The sequence below is a fragment of the Lepisosteus platostomus genome, chromosome 26, assembly GCF_059453375.1.
Source record: "Lepisosteus platostomus isolate fLepPlt1 chromosome 26, fLepPlt1.hap1, whole genome shotgun sequence".
In the NCBI taxonomy this organism is placed as follows: domain Eukaryota; kingdom Metazoa; phylum Chordata; class Actinopteri; order Semionotiformes; family Lepisosteidae; genus Lepisosteus; species Lepisosteus platostomus.
Window position 1 is genome coordinate 6,115,285 of NC_142636.1, and position 19,184 is coordinate 6,134,468.

Genomic DNA, 19,184 nt, shown 5'->3' on the forward strand with positions numbered 1-19,184 from the left:
GGCTGAATGAGTGCAGGAATGCACAGGTTTGTCAAGTGAAAGCATCCCCTTACTGTATGAGCTGTTACCTCACACACGACAAAAGTAAAAGAGACCGAACATGTGTACTAACTGATGGTTTGAGAAAGTGGTGGAAGGATCCGTTTATATATCGGAAAAGTGTAAGTTGACGGAAAAGAAGGAGAAAAATATGGGAAAAGCTGAGTTTGTCAGAGGGAGTTTGGGGCAAAGACGCCTGTAAAGAAAGCATATGCGTATTGATTGGCAAAAGCACAAGCATTTAGCTCCCACCCTGGTGCACGGCCGGCACCAGTGGTGGCAGATACATGAGAGAAAAAAAAAGAAATTGGGATGTGACTTCAAAGTGTGTTTACGGGGAAAACAAAAACCCGGAAGAAAAGATACTTTACTCGCTACGAAAGAGTATAAACAAAAGCGAAAAGAGGCAGTGCAGGAGAATCAGAAACTAAAAGAAGAATTAGTTCCTGGTCGCACTGCACTAGTTAATGTGTTATATCCTGCTCTCCCATAGGGGAACAGAAAGGCAGGAAATGAAAATAATTGGGATCAATTCCCACAGTGACCATATGGAGACGGGGGGTCTGAGTGGGATGACACCTGGTACGAGTGTGATAGAGACGGAACAGGAACTCCCTTCTTAAACAGAGGGCGCCCGCAGACCTGTACTCTCACCCTAAGTGGGAGAGGGCCTGATGTAGCGGGGGCTGGCGCTGTTGATGACAGCGTCACTCTAAGTGTCTCGCACCCCGTCGAGGGGGTCTGCACTCGCACCTACCTTCCCTGATTCCCCCATACGATCAAAACCAAAACCGGAAGATATTGACCGGTGGGTTAAAGTACCGCACCCGAAATTAGGAACGCAGCGAACCTGGAGTGCGCTTCAGGAATTAAAAGGATTCATGTAGAAGTAAAACAAGAATACAGCACATTGTAGTACGAAGAGAAAAATATATTCTCGATGTGTATGTGTGTTTTATGAATTTGTGTGCCGGCATGTATGTGTGTAACTGTGAGTTTTTGTATACTAAATGACGGTATGAGTGTGTTTAGCCAGCTGGACTGGCTAGAGACGTAACTAAAGAGACTTGAGGAAAATCAACTTAAGGAGATTGGAAAATATAAGAGCGTCTGAAACGTATAAGTACAGTACAGGTGGTCGTCAAAGTAGTTAGATAAACAGTTTTTGTATTTTTTATACAATTAGTTGCAATAGTGGAAACAATTTGGGTTTATTCGAATGTCTCGAAACCAGACATGCTGAAACGCTGTAGGTTTAGAATCGAGACTGGGGAGACTAACGTCTTGTGAGAAGATCTGTTTACCTAACGATTAGATCCTGTAAATCCCTTGTAGCCTCCCTAAGTCTGTCCCAGTCCAGTGGATAAAAATGTACTGTTAATGGAGTGTTGGTTTCTTTGTTAGGGGATACTGGAGCACTACTGTCATGCTTGTTTCACTCCTCTGTTCAACAGTGTGCTGTAGAGTAATGTACAGTATATGGGGAGACGGCAGGAAGCCACAGGAGTATTGGGGCAGCAAGTTTTACTTGCCAAGTACCAGATTTTAATGGGTGGTTTGATCCCAGATCTATTGGGTTGGAATATTATGCATTACAAAGAATGACGATCCATAACAGGGTATCACGTGGCTTCAACTGACTGTGATCACTCAGTATGTTGATGGTATTCTGAGTGCTTCCCCTGACGAGGAAACCCACAAGTCTGAGTTGCTTCAGCTTTAGAGCGTCTAATAGAAGCAGTTATGATAAGGCCCTTTTGAGTCTAGCATTGTGAAATTTTAACAGGGCCTGGGTGCAATGTTTTTACAGGGTGAGCACAACTTTTAACAGATCTGCTTAAGGGGGGAGTGCAGTGCAAGGACACGATTGCCTTGGTTCCAGCAGCAAAAGCCGCCTTTAATAATGTGAAACAAGTTCTCTTACAGGTGCTGAGACTGGGGTTTCCTCAGATGGATCAACCATTCTTTGTATGTAGGCCACAATTCTGGATGGCTATGGAGAAATAGGATTCTCTCACAACGGCAGAGACTCCAGTTAAGAATACCGAGCTTGACTCTGAACTGATTTGTAGTTTTACAGCTACCGACAGAAGCAGCTTGAGTAAGGTGTAAATAACACAATAAATAAAGAATTCCAGTAACTCAAGGTAACAACCATGCAGATGCAGATGCCAGACGAGCGGCACTGGGAGAGCGGGAGTCTGAGACCCCTGTGAATCCTCTATTGGGGAAAAGGGAGAATTCAGGTTGAGGCCTTTAATAGATGTTTAATAGTGGTTAGAACAAAGGTGTAAAGAATGTGGGGTTGTATAATGATGGGATGTGGGCTGGCGCATACCCAAGTGTATGACAAAGATGATCCCGTGGTACGGACTGCCCTGCCCCTTGGATACTGATCTAGGGGCATACTACACTGGGAAGGTGTGCCAGGCTGTAATTGCCTCAATAGAGGTAAATTGGAAGTCACATTGACACCATCACCCACAGTCTGAAAGACCAACTAAGGAAATATCAACTGAAGGAACACCGTGGGTAGATGCTCTACCTGCAGTCCTGTGCGGTTTGCGGGCTGGAGCAAACGGAACTGTGAGACTGAGTGTAACGAACAGTTCTTTCCGGACCCTATGCGGACGACACAATCCAACGAAGTGGGGAAACACTGGGGAAACGTCATGCAGGAATACGGGGATGAAGACAGGGGGGCGTGTCCAAGGTGCGCTGGTGCACGGGGGAGGTGTGGCCGAGGCGAACAATCCCAAAGAGTAATCCTTAGAGTATCCAAAAACACACGAGTAAGTCCAAAACCAGGAGATCCATCAAAACTCGGAATTAAAACACGAAGGCCCGGTCGGAACCGGCGGACAGGGAACAGGAACGGGAACTGAGATTAAAAACTTAACGGGACCAGGCGCTTCCAGGTCCCGGACTCACATGATACGGAAATCAGTTGCAGAGCCCGGATGAGCGTCAGCGCCTGGCTTTTAAGGTGGGCTGGGAATAGGAAACAGGTGCACAGAATAAAGTCTCACGTGAAAGGGCTGGAGCACCCTTAAGGAGGGGTGGCTATAATCGTGACAGTACGCCCCTCCTTTTCAGGGCGGCTCCGAAGCCCTAAGAAAAAAAGGGGGAAAAAAAAAACGATGGAATCCAGGCTGCCAGGGTGCCGTCCGCGGGGTCCAGGTGTTGGCTCTGCATTCTGTAACGAACAGTTCTTTCCGGACCCTATGCGGACGACACAATCCGATGAAGTGGGGAAACACTGGGGAAACGTCATGCAGGAATACGGGGATGAAGACAGGGGGGCGTGTCCAAGGTGCGCTGGTGCACGGGGCAGGTGTGGCCGAGGCAAACAATCCAAAAGAATAATCCTTAGAGGGTATCCAAAACACAAGGGTAAGTCCAAAACCAGGAGATCCATCAAAACTCGGAATTAAAACACGAAGGCCGGGTCGGAACCGGCGGACAGGGAACAGGAACGGGAACCGAGATTAAAACCTTAACGGGACCAGGCGCTTCCAGGTCCCGGACTCGCATGATACGGAAATCAGTTGCAGAGCCCGGATGAGCGTCAGCGCCTGGCTTTTAAGGTGGGCTGGGAATAGGAAACAGGTGCACAGAATAAAGTCTCACGTGAAAGGGCTGGAGCACCCTTAAGGAGGGGGGACTATAATCGTGACACTGAGCCCATTTGAGATCATCACGGGCAGCCAAAGAAACTCCCTGGAGGCCAAGTTTGGCTAACGCACTGATGAATTAACTAACTCTCTATTAAAGTATTGTAGAGTTGTTAACTGAAGCGGTGCACAGGGGTCGTGAACAGGTGCCGGACGCTTGGGGACCTCCAGCAGAGGGGAGACACGACCGGATACCTGGCGAGTGGGTGTAGGTGAAGACGAGATACCCTGCCAGACGTTGCAATCCTGCTGGGAGGGACCATATCAAGTGTCACTAACTACTGACTGTGCCATCTGAGTGACAAGATGAGATCACTGGATCCGCGCATCGCACTTTCACCGACCCACGGCACCAGAGACTGAGTGAACAGAAAGAAGGATGTTGTTACCGTTTCTGTGTCTGATGCTTCCTAAGACCAACAGTGTGCTTGTTAGGCCTGAGGAGCATTACTGGGGATATGGTATCAATACATTCCGGGTGTTGGCATATCTATCAGCAAAAAAAATTATAATCGGAGTTGGGTCAATATTGCTATTCCAAGATCCTGACGATAGATCTCCACGTGGCTGAGGTCTGCGTTTGGGTCCTGGAGTAGGACTTTATGTATTTGTAGGATTAGGGTTGTTTATATGTATAATTGTAACTATCACTTGTACAAAAACATCAATAACATCTTGTAACCGTGGAACGCACAATGTCATGGTAATGCATGCCTGTACATCTAAAAAGGAAAGATCTGCCCTGACATTGTATGTGTAAAAATAGGCAGTCCTGACGTATGCCAAATTTTATAAGGGGGGAATGAAGTAAGAGACAAGATGTTAAAAGGGTTAATAACTTAAGTCAGTTCTGCCTGAAAATGAGACTTCTAAGCAACAGGGGTTTATGGCAGGAAAGGGGGTTAACTGATAAGGATTCCAGATGCGAGCAGGGAACCCCCTAGGGGCATAATCTTAAACTGACCATTTGGCCAGGGCCTTTTAACTGGCCAAATACCATGACCCCCCCCCCTTACCATAACATCGAATGACGTCTGAAGCAGCAAGCAAGGACTATATAACCTAAAAGTTTGTACCGGCACATCGAACAATACTTCAGTTTTGTTGTTTCTTGCGGGAAACAAGACTTCGGCTTTATTGTTCCTTGCATGCAATAAACTCATCTGTTTTACTTCATCTCGGGATCAAGAACCTTATTCCTTCTGTAACAACAACTGATTCCTTTCTGCGTGAGGACTGGACTTCTAAGTATCAGACTTGAGTTATGGCAGGAAAGGGGGATAACTGATAAGGATTCCAGATGCCAGCTAGGAAACCCCCCAGGGACGGAAAACTAACACTGACCATTTGGCCAAAGTCTGTAAACTGTCCAAACACCGTGACCTCCCCCCCTTTACCATAGTAATGAGCTACGTCAGAAGCGGCAGGAAAGGGCTATATAACCCGAAAGCTTTGTACCGGCACTTTGAACAATCCTTCGGTTTTGTTGTTCCTTGCGGGAACAAGACTTTGGTTCTACTGTTCCTTGCATGCAATAAACTCATCTGTTTAACTTCATTTCGGGATCCAGAACTTTATTCTTTCTGTTACAACACAGCCTAAAAGAGATGAGAAATCCCAGGTGGAGAAATTGATGAATGGAAACAGGACCAGGCCAGACGGCCAAGTCCTCCACAGTAACAGCTTGCTTGAGCCTCACACCTTGGGCCACCATGTAAATGAACTGAATTCTTTCTTAGCTCAGTTTGAGAGCAGTGAACCAGCAGAGGCCATTTTTAACACTGGAATTGGGCCCACTGGTGTCTCTCCCTTGACCAACTCAGTCCTGTATTCTGTAACCTGTTTCAGAAGTCACTTCCCACTCTTACAGGTCTAGGTTTGTGGAAAATAAGTGTTCTCCTGATTTTATTACTGTTTTATTCATTCATAATAATTTCGTACACTTAGATACACTTTTCTGGACACTTCACTCAAAGCAGGGTAAGCACCCCCTACTGCTCCAACTAACACCTCTCCTCTCAGCTGCGATTCTGCCCTGGAGGTAAAATGCTCGTCAGTTATGAAAAGGCACGCCCCCTGCTGGGAAGATATTGAAGTGGTCACTGAAATAACATAAATAAAAAATCTTATTTTGTAGCACTGTATGTCATCCTCTGTTGGCGTTTTTGTTATAGTGCACAAAGACTGAGTATTTTATGTTGTATTTCTATCACATTGCAAATTAATTAAAGCCCATCAGACTGAGTCTTTTCTCTTTATAAACTACATGTATAAGCTCATTTATGAGTTGAGCAAACTACCCGTTAAGCATCTCCAATCCTGGTCCTGAAGGGCCAGTGTACCTGCGGGTTTTCAGGTGTCTTCAGAAATGGGAGCTGTTCAACTACTGATGAGCTCATTTATGTTAAGAGTCGATCTGGGATAAAACCTGCAGATACACTGACCTTCAGGAACCAGGATTAGTAACCACTGCTACACTGCTACATTATCTTGTCAGGGTTGTGAATGATTTACTGGCTGCATCTGACTCAGGGGCTCTCAGTATTCTTATGCACCTTGATATTAGTGGCCCCTTTAAACACAGTATCATTCATTGTTTCTCAAATGCTTGCAGACATTCATGTCTATTAGTTGTGCTGTTTTTAACTGGTTCCTCTTACATTTGACGGGCAGGCAGCATTTTGTTTCTCATGGTCCTCATAAATCCCTCATGGCCCCAGTCAATCGAGGTGTGCCTCACGGTTCAGTCTTGGGCCCATTGCTCTTCATTATCTGTATGCCCCTTCCCACTCAGATCATACGCAAATATGGTCTTCAGATTCATTGTTAGGCAGAAGATACGTTTTGCAGATTTACATTTAAACCTCTTCCCCCTCTGATCTTTCACCTTCATCGCTTATCTCTTGACTATATAGCATGAAGCTCTTGCTGACATCCAATTCCTTGAAACTAAATAGTGACAAAACAGAAATTTAACTGGTTTGCAGCAAATGTCAGCTGGGAACACTTTGGGGAGCTTCACAGTAATGGTGGATGGCTTCTCCATGAAGGCATCAGATAGAGGCAGAAATCTGGAAGTCACACTTAATCCTCTCCTTTCTTTTGAGCACCATGTGAAAAACTTGATTCAAGATCTATTTTTTCACCTGAGAAACGTTCCCATATTAGGCAATTTCAATCAATGTCTGATGCCGAGTGCATTCATTGATAACATCGAGGTCTGGTTTCTGCAGCTCCGTGCTCTATAGCACCCCTAATATTCGTCTCAGTAAGTTACAATATGTGCACATTTCTGAGGCTAGGACTTCTATCTCACACCAGAACAGGGCAGCGTATCCCTCCTACACGTAAAGCTATACATTGCATGAAGTCATATTCAATATAAGATCTTATTGACTTTTAATGCTCTAAGGAACCAAACAGAACTGTATTTGCTCCATTTCCATGGAATGCCCTACCTCACACTCTACAAGAGACAAGTTTTCTGAATCTGAACTTTAGCTCAACAAATACCAGGGGAATGTCAGAGAGTCTTACAATATACCATAATGCTCTTGTTTAGTTTTATTTTCCTTTGTAAGAATTACATACAGTGTCCTTCCATTTTTAAAAGTGTTTTGTAAATGCAGTATTTTGTGTCATAAAACATTCATGAATCAAAACTGGAACATTCTGGCTTCTCAGTAGGGCTTGGGTAGATTGTAAATGTAACTAAAACATTTTGTATTTTAATTGAAATTGGAACAGTTTGATGTAAACATGCTGTACAAACAGCATAATTAACTACTCCTACTGTGAGGCATGGCGGAGACAGTATTGTCACTGTTCTGCTTCTCATTGCTGCTCAGCAAGCACTGGGTGTGTTGTCAAATAGAGGGCAAAATGGATGAAGCAAAATCCAGGAAAGTAGCAGAGAAATAATCTCAGTTCAAAGCAACACTGGAATGGCATCAGATGAAGAAGTGCAGATCCTTCTGTACACATGTGCACCATTACTACAGAGACTTGCAGCTGTAATTGCTAGGAAAGGAGCTCCTAGCTATCTGAATATGTACAGTCTATATTTTTTTCATTCGTATGAGCTTAACATGCAGAGGTTACATAGTTATATTGTCACAGTCAGGTGCCTCAGCCAGTCGCGGCTGGCATCATCCGAATCGGTCAAGCTGCCGGGGCATCTGAAGCGAGGGCAGGAGTATAGGATGTGGTCGGCCTTCTGCTCCTTGCCATCGCGCGCATTCGCAAATTGGGTCATCAGTGAGACCCCACTTGTGTAGGGTGGCCCGGAAACGGCCACGTCCGGTTCTTAGTCGGTTCAGCTTGACCCAGGCTTGTCTGGGTAGGTCATTTCCAGCGGGTTTGTTAGATACTTTGTCAATAAATTGTTTCAGTCTGTGGTTGTTATTATTCCACGCGTCTTGCCACTTTTTGTTAGCCCAATTGGTGCCATTGTCGTTGTTTGCTTCTTTCATGAGGCGCCTCATTGTGTTAGAAGGTGAGTGCCGGTTTTCTAGTCGGAGGATCGCGGTGTTCCGGTTGCAGATGGCATCGTGCAGCAGAAGGTTGGAGTCCTCCGAGGCTTTCAGTGCAAGGTTGATGCAACTTGCTTCTCTGCAAAGATTAGGTGGACAGATGCCGCTGAGAATCGGTAGCAATTCAGTGGGCGAAGGTCTAATGCACCCGGTGATAATGCGCATACGGTTGTTCAGGGCTGTGTCTACCTTCTTCGTGTGGCTGCTGTTGTGCCGGGCAGGAGAGCAGTACTCAGCTACCGAGAAGGCTAGAGAAAGCACAGAGGTGTGTTAGACGGTGAAATTTGCACCCCAGCTAGTGCCAGCTAGTCTTTGCAGGAGGTTGTTCCTTGCTTGGATTTTTGCTGCTGTTTGTTCGAGATGTTGCTTGAAGGTCAGTGAGCAGTCAAGGACAACTCCTATATTTCGGGCTTTTCTCAAATGGAATAGTTTTGTATTTGCACTTGACGTTGATTGTTATGTTAGCAAGGCGATTGGCGAGGTGGAAAATGCTGCTCACTGTCTTGGTGATGCTAAGTTTTAACCTCCAGAAGTAGCAGTTCAGCTTGTTCAGGTCAATCGATAGTGCAGTTTCTATTGCTTTGATGTCTGTGGAGCAATGCATAATAGTGATGGCGTCTGCATCTATGTACTTTTTGGCAGCTGTACATGGCAGGTCAGCTGTGTAGATGTTAAACAGCATTGGCACCAGCACCAAGCCTTGTGGGACACCCTTCTTAAGGTAAAAGTTCCTGGAGCTGTCATTGCCTAGTGTTAAGGTAAATGATCTGTTAGAGATTAGGTCTTGGATAAAAGGGACCATTTTCATGTTTGGAATGATTCGAAGCAGCTTGAGGATGAGTCCTTTATGCCAGACGGTGGCATAAGATACTCTTACGTCCACAAGAACAGCACCCGCTTTCTTTTTTCTTGGAGGCATTGTTCGATATCCTCGACCATACAGCAGACCTGGTCGGTTGTTGATCTATTCGGCCTGAAACCTGCTTGTTCATTTGGAGCTGTGGGTCTATGATAGAGCTTATTCTGTTGTATATTAGCCTTTCCATAAGCTTGAAGGTGATGCGGAGGAGGCTGATTGGCCGGTAGCTTTTTGGGGCCTCAGGTGATTTGTTTGGTTTAAGAACAGCAATGACTTATTCTGTTAATAATAATAGCTTACACTTATAGAGCGCTTTTCTGGACAGTCCACTCAAAGCGCTTTACAGGTAATGGGGACTCCCCTCTACCACCACCACCAATGTGCAGCATCCACCTGGATGATGTGACGGCAGCCATAGTGTGCCAAAACGCTCACCACACATCAGCAATCAGTGGGGAGGAGAGCAGAGTAATGAAGCCAATTCATAGAGGGGGATTGTAAGGAGGCCATGATTGATAAAGGCCAATGGGAAATTTGGCCAGGACGCCGGGGTACACCCCTACTCTTTTTGAGAAATGCCCTGGGATTTTGAATGACCACAGAGTGTCAGGACCTCAGTTTCACATCTCATCTGAAGGACGGCCCCTGTTTACAGTATAGTGTCCCCGTCACTACACTGGGGCATTAGGACCCACATGAGCCGCAGGGTGAGCGCCCCCTGCTGGCCCCACTAACCTCAGTGTTTCCCCAGGAGGTCTCCCATCCAGGTACTGACCAGGCTCACACCTGCTTAGCTTCAGTGGGTTGCCAGTTCTGTTCTCCAGATCTTACACATTTTGTTTAGTAAAAGGCAACTGTTGAAAAATGCTAGTAGCCATTCTAAGGCAAGTACAGAGAGATGGGTAAGCTGTTCAGGATGCAGGTGGTCAGGTCCTGGAGCTTTCCCTGTCTTGAGGGTGGAAGTTGCTGCAATCAGTTCAGGATGGGTGAAGCTGCTGTGACTGTTATCATCTGCTGAGCTGGCTCACCAACTGTCATGAATAATCTTGTTTAACTTTCCTGGCAAACTGCTTGTCTATGTGGCTTGGCTTGCCACTGTCAATAAGCACTTACCATGTACAGTATATAAAACATACAGAAACACAGTTTCTACTGTCAGAAAACGTAGAAGCACTAACTTGTTACCCTTAGTTCTTGAATTGTAGCAAAAGAGAAACATGAGCAGGAAGAAGCATGGAACAACACTGAGGCTTTCATTGGCACTTTTATTTGGCTCAGAAGACACTTCCACTGCTCTCCTCCCAGGACCAGGCCACACAGGCTGCTCAGACCTGGCACCTCTGGACTCGGCCATCTTTGCACACAACCCAGAGGATCCCTCGGTCATAGGACACATGCCTGGCCACACCAGCTGCCCTTAGAGCCCACCACCTCCTGCCAAAGGCGTTACAGGCATCAATACCAACCCTGCAAGGAAGAAGCACAGGGTTAGAGCAGCCCAGAATTAGAGAATCACGCACCCATGTGTTATCCCTTCCCCCAGTCACCCCCAGCTCACCTCTTGAAGACCACTCCATTCCTGTTCACCCCATACACACTGCCATCTGAGCCCACCTCCACCAGGGACAGGGAGCCCTGAATGGGGTACCACCTGTCGGAGCCTCTGCAGGAATCCCCACTCACATCCAGCTTGACAAAGATCTGGTCCAGCCTGTTCACTCCCCAGCAACCAAAAGGTCCACAGGAATAGTACTTGAGGGAGCCCACGACAGGAATCCAGGGGATGTTGCCCTGGCCAGCATACTGCAGCACAGGCCCGCTGTTCAGGCAGAAGATGGAATTGGCAGCATTGACACCAACCACAAACTTGTCTCCACCAGCATCAATCTGGATGAGGGAGCCTGCAGAGGAGAGCAAGAAATACAGCTGTTCTCAGCAGGGGGCAGTGCAGTGCTCATCCCTCAGTTACAAGGGAGTGAAATAGCTGCCTTCAGCCAGAAAACGCATTGACAGGTGGCCTGGCAGAGCCTGGTGGATTCATGGAGAAATCTGAAAGCTACCATTTCCAACCTCTCTAGATCAGCTGTAGCCTCACCTGGTTGCACTCGGATCCACCTTCCTCCAAGCCACTTGAACACAAGGCTTGCGAGACTCACACTCCAGAGTCCTGCTGACCCCACACTCACATGTTTCCCCTTCATGGCCAGAGAGACCCAGCTGTTGCCCTGGTAGCTGACCAGGTTGTCTGCATTGTCGACTCCACACACCCTTCCAGCACCAGCATCTATCTGCTTCAGACTGCCAGGCACAGCCCGACACTGCAGGGCTCCAGCCACAGACACTGGGGAGGAGAGGACACCACTGGGTCAACAATCACCAATAAAATCAGGTGGAAGCAGTCCAGGCTTAAGGCAGCATAGGATCATTAGTTTTTGGCACACTGAGGGTCCAATAGAGATAGGACAGGAGAAAGAAGCCAATAGTGCATTAATGCATCAGCAACAACCAATAAGTGGATGGAGGGTCTCAAGTAAATATGAACAAGGTCTTGAAGAACATCAATAGCACACAGAAACATCCAAGTCATGGATTTAATACTCAGTCCAGGTAGCTTTCAGGCAATATCTATACTCAAGATCCAATCAGCTATACTGAAATCCTAGCAGCTTACAGTTAATATATACTTGTCTATCAGTCCCTACTGCTTTTAATTAAAGCAGTAAAAGCCAAACCTTACCTAGAAAGAATCCTACAAGCAAACACAACACACAGCCTCTCCCTTCCATGTTGATGAGTGAAAACTCATGTATGGTATAGATCCCCACAGTGGCCTTTATATACTCAAGACTGCTGGGCTTCAGCTCCTACACACACCTGTCTAACCAGGTGTTAAATTGAACCATAACGAGCTGCTGATTGAATCATTCAAGTTTCAATTACAGAAGACATCATTAATTATATTCTTTCCATAGACCTTATCCTCAGGGTGTAGGAATCACGGCAACAAAAACTGAAACTGAAGTCCAGTGGTTCAGATAGTCATGAGCTGGATTAGTACTAATATCAGCAGGGACATCCTCCAGTAGTGCAGGTCAGGAGTGGTCACAGGGACAGCTGGCACACAAAAAACTCTGTAATTGTTTAATGCAAAAAATAATGGAATTAGATAATGAAAAAACTAGGTGTATCAGGACTTGCACTAAAATGTGTTACAAAGCTGAATATTTGGTTACACTTGTTACAAACCTTTGCTGTCATTGTTTTCAGATATTCTTTTCATTTCACGTTTCATCTTCCAGATTAAAGATTTATTATTTCTGAGCACTCAGAGAAAAATATCTGGGCCCTGATTTGAAATCTTCCAGGTCTTGTCTTGTTTTCTCAGTTAATCTCATGTGGGAGAGGATTAGTGATAATTAAAATCTATGAAAGCACAAGTTACTGCATTTGGAATGGGGAATTAATGACACTGTAGCTCTTAAAGCACCTAATTCATGAGTGACCACTTGAACAGCACAGTGGTGTTGATTTTAGGACTGCTTCACAGTTCCTGGGGTTGGTATCCAGCTGATCCTGCTGTATGGAGCTTGCATGTTTTCCATGTGGATTTTCTCTATGGAACCAGCTTGCTCCCACTGGTCCTCATGTTTCTTGTCCTCCACACAGAAATGTAATTGGTAGGTAGGAAACGTCATCTGGAAAACCTCAAGAGCTTCACTTTAATGTGGTAGGATTTCCCAGTCATGATTCAGCCTTGATCCTCTTCTGTCTTTTGAGCCCCATGAGAAAATTTCACATCTTTTAGTTACCTTAGAAATTTTGCCCGCATTAGGCAATTTCTGTCAATGTCCAAGTCCCTGATTCGTGCATTTAGATCAGGGGTGCCCAACCTTTTTTAAGGCAAGATCTACTTTTTCATTTGCCAGTCCAGCGCGCTCTACCAGTTGTTATGAAATATGAATGAGGACCCTATGCGGACAAATCAGGACGAACTCCAGAGGCGTAGTCAATTTAACAGTCTGAGGTCAGAAAGCTGAAGGGATACAAACCGGTGTGAAAGTACAAAATCAGAAGTGGAGCCGGAAGCTGTGAGGAAGCCGAGAGTCGAAGCCAGAACAATAGTCAAAGTACCAAAACAAAACCAGGAGACGTAGTCAGAGAACAAACCAGAGTCAGGAAGCCAAAAACCAAGACGTAACTAATCGCAGGAAGACAAGGTAGTTCTAACCAGGAAAACCTAATACTGAGCATAGGGGAGAGTGTGAAGCAGCCTTAAATAGCCTGGGATAAAAGGGCAAATTGGGAACCGTGCTGGAATGCGAGATGGAATGACGAGTCTGCCAGGGGTGTGGTGTAACACCAGTGTGAATTTGAAGCTCCGATATAGGACAAACAGACTGTGGGCACATCAGGACCATAATGATATCCATCACTAAAAGGACAGCAAATAAAAGCAAGTGACTCATGCTACAGTGAACAAGTAATGTTCCCCATTTTAGAAAAAAGAATATCCTACCTTAATGTGAGCATTGGCACTACCCAGCAGCCATATCACCCTGCAGCTTACAATTAGCAGCCCTTCTGCTGCTAAGCAGGTGTGAGCCTGGTCAGTACCTGGATGGGAGACCTCCTGGGAAAAACTAAGGTTGCTGCTGGAAGAGGTGTTAGTGGGGCCAGCAGGGGGCGCTCACCCTGTGGTCCATGTGGGTCCTAATGCCCCAGTATAGTGATGGGGACGCTATACTGTAAAATGAGCGCTGTCTCTTGGATGAGATGTAAAACCGAGGTCCTGACTCTCTGTGGTCATTAATAATCCCAATAATACGCCGGTTGGAGTATTCTCGGTCGCATTTAATAGCAACATCAGCTCAAAGATTTGGCTCAAACCACCAAATGGAGACGGGCATGCCGCCAAGCGGACCCTGCGGATGCGGGATTAAAGCTAGGATGAGAGAGAATGTGAGCATTGGCACTGAGACGCTTACTTGAGAATCCTTGAGATCATGTCAATGACATTTTTATTTTGTCCCTGCAGCTCGACGTTCAGCTCATTTAGCAGTTCAGTCAAGTCTGTGGGGAATGCTAAATCCAGAAGCCAGTGGTCAATCTCTAATTGGGCATTTTCATTGTGTTTAGACGGCTTGAGAAACTGATTTCAGGCAACAGCTGTCTGAACCTCGCCAAAAATATTTGTTTTTGAAATCTCCAAACAGCAAGTCAGCAGCCTCAGCAAACGCTTTTTTTATTACTTCTCGATCCCTGAATGACTTGTTGTGTTGAGCCAGGACGTGGCTCACACGGAACGATGCGACGATTGCCGCTTTCCCTCAGGCCTTGTGAAAACCGACTGCTGCTAATTGAGATTTTAATGTTTTCACTTTTCTTTTCCGTAACTTACTTTTATCGGGAAAGTCCAGATCATACGTTTTGTGTGCAGTTTTGAAATGCTGTTCTATATTTCCCTTTTTCGTGTTGACGCTAGCATTGCAGATTTGAATGCAAAAGTATAAAAAAATAATCATGCTCCCATTCCCTGTGGTAACGGTAAGTTTTCGGTCTCTTTGCTTCATCATTTTCATTCAAACACTACAACTATCAAATAGGCAATCAAACTGATCAGACTGCTGGCGAATTTGTCACGGCCAGTCTGTTTCGCTCCACTATGCGCTGGAGCGAATGTGGGGTTAGTGCTGCAATAACCAAGAGAACGTTCTTGGGTAGCGAACGCAACACTCTTTATTTACGGAGCTCCTGTAGCCTTTTTGCAGTGTCAGCCAGCACTCAGGGAAGAGACTTTTACAGCCCATTCGAGAAGGGTTAAACACACACAAGGGCAGTAAAATGTATGACATTACATGAAATGATCTGAATGAGTTTTTAGGCTAGCGAAAAAAGTAAATAATGAAATAGCCCATTTATTTTTTGCCAAACATTCTTGAGATTAATCAATTAGCAACCACTCCACGATCGACTGGTTGGGCACCCCTGATTAAGAACACCAAGGGTTGCTGTTAACAACTCTTTGCTCCATGAGCTCCCTAACACTCTTCTCAGGAAGTTGTATCCAAAACTCTGCAGCCAGACATCTAACTCACACTTGACCCTGGCAGCATATCACTCCTACAAATACACCTCTACACCTCTGGTTATCTATGAAGTCATGTATTCAAAATTAGATCTTACTAACTTTTAAAGCTCTAAATAACCAAACTCCTCCATATTTACACTCCTTCCCATATTCTCCACTCGGCTGAGGCTGGTCCCCTGCTCACCGTACCTGGGATACCTGGGACTATTACTGTTCGGCTTCTCATTGCTGCTTGGCAGGTACTGGGTAGATTGATACAAATTATGGGAAAATAGGCAAAGCAAAACTCAGTCTGTTAAAAACAGAACCGGTATGATAATGTACCTTGCAGTAGGACTGCGATCAAGGCCAAAGATAAACTGGAACACCTTTAGAATAGGTCCCTCAACAGCCCAGCTGAAGGATGAATTTGAATCCAATTGTCATTGGGGGTAAGAACACCAAACTGTTGTCCATAAGCCAACCTTCGTCTACTGTCAGAACCCACTGGGTAGAGAAGTGTCTCCTTAAAATGTTTAAATGTATTTCCTCATAGTTTCTACTTGTGCTCCTCTTTTTCACTCATCACTTTTTCAATGCCAAAGACAAATTAATGCTTGATGCAGAGACTCATCTTTAAGCTTTGAATTGCATTTTAATTCTTCGACTGTGCTACCTTATCCTCCTAACTTGGCATCCCCTGCAAATTTAACAAGTGAATTATGCCACAATTCAGAGTCTAGCAAGAAATTAGGAAGAAAAGTCATTTAGGGAGCTGGACTAGCAACACATCACACAAATAAAACACTTACTTCTTTGTACAGCATCCATTCAAATCACACACTTCCCCAACTGTCTTCTACATTAATCACTTCCAAGGATACATTATGATGATATTCTTTAGTCCTAAAATCTTCCAGAAACACGTGAAGCCTCTCAGGCTAGAACTGATAAGGGCAGCTTTGCCTGCCTTCTTGACTGGCAGGACAAGAGCTCTTTGAGTGCAGGGGTAATATCCATGATTGGAGCAACTGTTGTCAGTGTCTTCTAGAGGTTTCTTGATTTCACTTGATAATTGCACCAGGTCCTGTAGGTTCTGGGGGAGGGGGAATGGAATAGCAGTGAGGCTTTCATTGGCACTTTTATTTGGCTCAGAAGACAGAAGAAACTTCCACTGCTCTCCTCCAAGGAACAGGTCATACATGATCCTCTTTAGTTCTAATGACTTCCACAAAGAAGCAAAGCCTCTGGCTAGAACTGCTTGGGACAGCTGTCACCCTTCTTTAGTGGCACTAGAAGAAGCTTCATGACAAGTGTTGCCTCAGTGTCACCTGAATGAGATCTCATTTCCTTTATTAGATTGAGGGGAAAAAAAGCATGCAACACCATCTAGGATTTCCCGGCTATTTTGTTTGGCTCTATACTCCTCCCAGGACCAGGCCATACAGGCTGCTCAGACCTGGCCCTCTGGACTCGGCCATCTTTGCACACAACCCAGAGGATTCCTCGGTCATAGGACACATGCCTGGCCACACCAGCTGCCCTTAGAGCCCACCAGCTCCTACCAAAGGGGTTACAGGCATCAACACCAAGCCTGCAGGAAGAGGCACAGGGTTAGAGCAGCCTAGAATTAGGACAGTCATTCATGCAACCATGTGCATTAAACCCTTCCCCAGCTCACCTCTTGAAGACCACTCCATTCCTGTTCACCCCATACACACTGCCATCTGAGCCCACCTCCACCAGGGACAGGGAGCCCTGAATGGGGTACCACCTGTCAGAGCCTTTGCAGGAATCCCCACTCACATCCAGCTTGACCAGGATCTGGTCCAACCTGTTCACTCACCAGCAGCCAAAAGGCCCACAGGAATAGTACTTGAGGGAGCCCACGACAGGAATCCAGGGGATATTGCCCTGGCCAGCATACTGCAGCACAGGCCCTCTGTTCAGGCAGAAGATGGAATTGGCAGCATTGACACCAACCACAAACTTGTCTCCACCAGCATCAATCTGGATGAGGGAGCCTGCAGAGGAGAGCAAGGAATACAGCTGTTCTCAGCAGGGGGCAGTGCAGTGCTCATGAAGAGCTCAGGAAGCTCCATGAAGTTGCCCCCCCTACAGACAGCACAAACTATGAAAGCCACCTCATTTGTTAGTGCCACATTTGTGCCAGTTTGTGCCGTTGTAAGTAGCATTTGTGCTGCTTTTGTTTCCGAGAAATAGCGCCTTGTTTTTTCGGGGTCGTGACGTCACCCGGCCCCCTTAAAACGTCGAAGGAACTTCACGGAGCTTCAGTAGCTGGGCCCACATCACGGAGCTGCCGAAGGACCTCTTGGTGTCGGTGCCGCTCACTTTTCAATCACTAGAGGGGGCTATTTCCCAGGTACTGGAGCTGGAACAGCGCATCAGGGAACGCAAGAACGAACGTCTACAGAACCGCAGATTTTTACCCTCCCCCCCCCCGACCACTACCCGCTGCATCTCCTGAGACAACAGTAAAGATCTCCCATACCCAACTTACCCCAGATGAAAGAGAAAGACGCTGCCACGAGTTGCACTGTATATATTGTGTATATCATTGGAGTCCTTGCACTGGCTTCCGGTCAAATTCCGCGTAGACTTTAAAATCCTCATGCTCACCTATAAGGCTCTACATGGTTTGGCACCTCAATACCTGTCTGAAATATTATCGCCCTACTCCCCACCTCGCAACCTTCGCTCTTCAAATTCTGCCCTCCATACTGTCCCCCAAGCCCGTCTACATTGTATGGGTGACAGGGCCTTCTCCTGTTATGCTCCCAAGCTCTGGAACTCTTTGCCCAAGGATATCAGAGCGTCACCTTCTCTAAACTCCTTCAAATCCAGACTCAAAACCTTCTTCTTCAGAAAAGCCTTTACTGAACTGGTTCCACTCTTCACCCCACTGCTCTTCTTAGTACCACCTTCCACAGTCTCCTCTGTTGTTATTGTTGTATTGTTGTAATTGTGTCTTATCTGTTGTAGTCTTCTTATTTATTGTTATTGTCATCCTGTAAAACGCTTTGAGAAGCCACCTTTAAAGGCACTATATAAAATAAAGTTTATTATTATTATTATTATTATTATTATTATTATTATTTTAATTTCTGCGCAGCACGCCCCACTAGACCCCCCAGACCACCTCAGACTACTTCCAGGAACACATCCAAGATTGGTATACCCCCCTCTTCCCCCAGACCTACTCTTCCAGCTACACTTTCTTGGGGTAAAATTCATCTTTCTGTTCCTGCCTTCTTTGATTCAGGTGCAGCAGGAAACGTCTTAGACTCCAAAATCACGTAACATTCCTGTGAATCCCCCGATCCGCATTTAAGCCCTGGATGGGACACCTCTGGCTGCTGGTCATATCCACTGGCAAACCACTCCACTCACCCTTCAAATCAGCGCCACTCATCAAGAGGAAATCCAGCTTCTCCTTATAGAATCCCCAGTTTTAGGTCACCCCTAGTTGCAAGAGCACGATCCTGGTCCCAAAATGAAACCCTAGCCTGGGGACCTCACTGCTGCCGTCTGCCTATTAAAGTATTAGGGGTTACCATAGACCACGAATCCTGCATCCCATCACAATACGCGGACCTGGAGCAGGATTTCAACGAACAAGAGGCCCTTTCCTTTCTTCCACACCGCCCCTATGACTGTGCCATCAATCGCCTACCAGGAACCATGGCCCCTAGGGGCCAGGTTTATTCCCTTTTGAGAACAGATCTTAAATGCTTAAATTAGTTTACGATTAAGAACCGCTATCCTCTGCCCTGGATTCCGGCGGCATTAGAATCTCTGCGCGGTGCTACCATTTTCACTGAACTTGACCTCCGAGGCGCATATAATCTAATCCGTATCAGGGAAGGCGATGAATGGAAAATGGCATTCATGACCACTCACGGTCATTATGAGTACCTGGTGATGCCTTTCGAACTGGTCAATTTTCCGCTGTATTTCAGGCCTTCATGAGCAACATCTTTAGAGACATCATC

General features: G+C 45.9%; 1 protein-coding gene and 1 pseudogene across 1 annotated transcript; both read right to left on the minus strand.

The window, feature by feature from the left end:
- Nucleotides 1-10,349: 10,349 nt before the first annotated feature.
- LOC148639828 (fish-egg lectin-like) lies at nt 10,350-11,903 on the minus strand. The gene is made up of 4 exons (XM_088620465.1): nt 11,842-11,903; nt 11,200-11,445; nt 10,663-11,005; nt 10,350-10,571 (listed from the first exon to the last, which is right to left on the minus strand). Exons 1-4 carry the CDS (start codon nt 11,888-11,890, stop codon nt 10,430-10,432), a joined length of 780 nt encoding a protein of 259 aa, XP_088476591.1. The 5' UTR covers nt 11,891-11,903; the 3' UTR covers nt 10,350-10,429.
- A 4,945-nt stretch (nt 11,904-16,848) lies between these two features.
- On the minus strand, nt 16,849-18,875 carry LOC148639829 (fish-egg lectin pseudogene; annotated as a pseudogene).
- Nucleotides 18,876-19,184: the final 309 nt, after the last annotated feature.

Excerpts from the sequence above, each read along its gene's own strand:
- LOC148639828 (XM_088620465.1), bottom strand. The coding sequence starts at position 11,890 with ATGGAAGGGAGAGGCTGTGTGTTGTGTTTGCTTGTAGGATTCTTTCTA. Across the intron at positions 11,446-11,841 it reads GCTTGTAGGATTCTTTCTAG|TGTCTGTGGCTGGAGCCCTG; the intron begins GTAAGGTTTGGC and ends TCTCCTCCCCAG. Across the intron at positions 11,006-11,199 it reads GTGGATCCGAGTGCAACCAG|GCTCCCTCATCCAGATTGAT; the intron begins GTGAGGCTACAG and ends TCTCCTCTGCAG.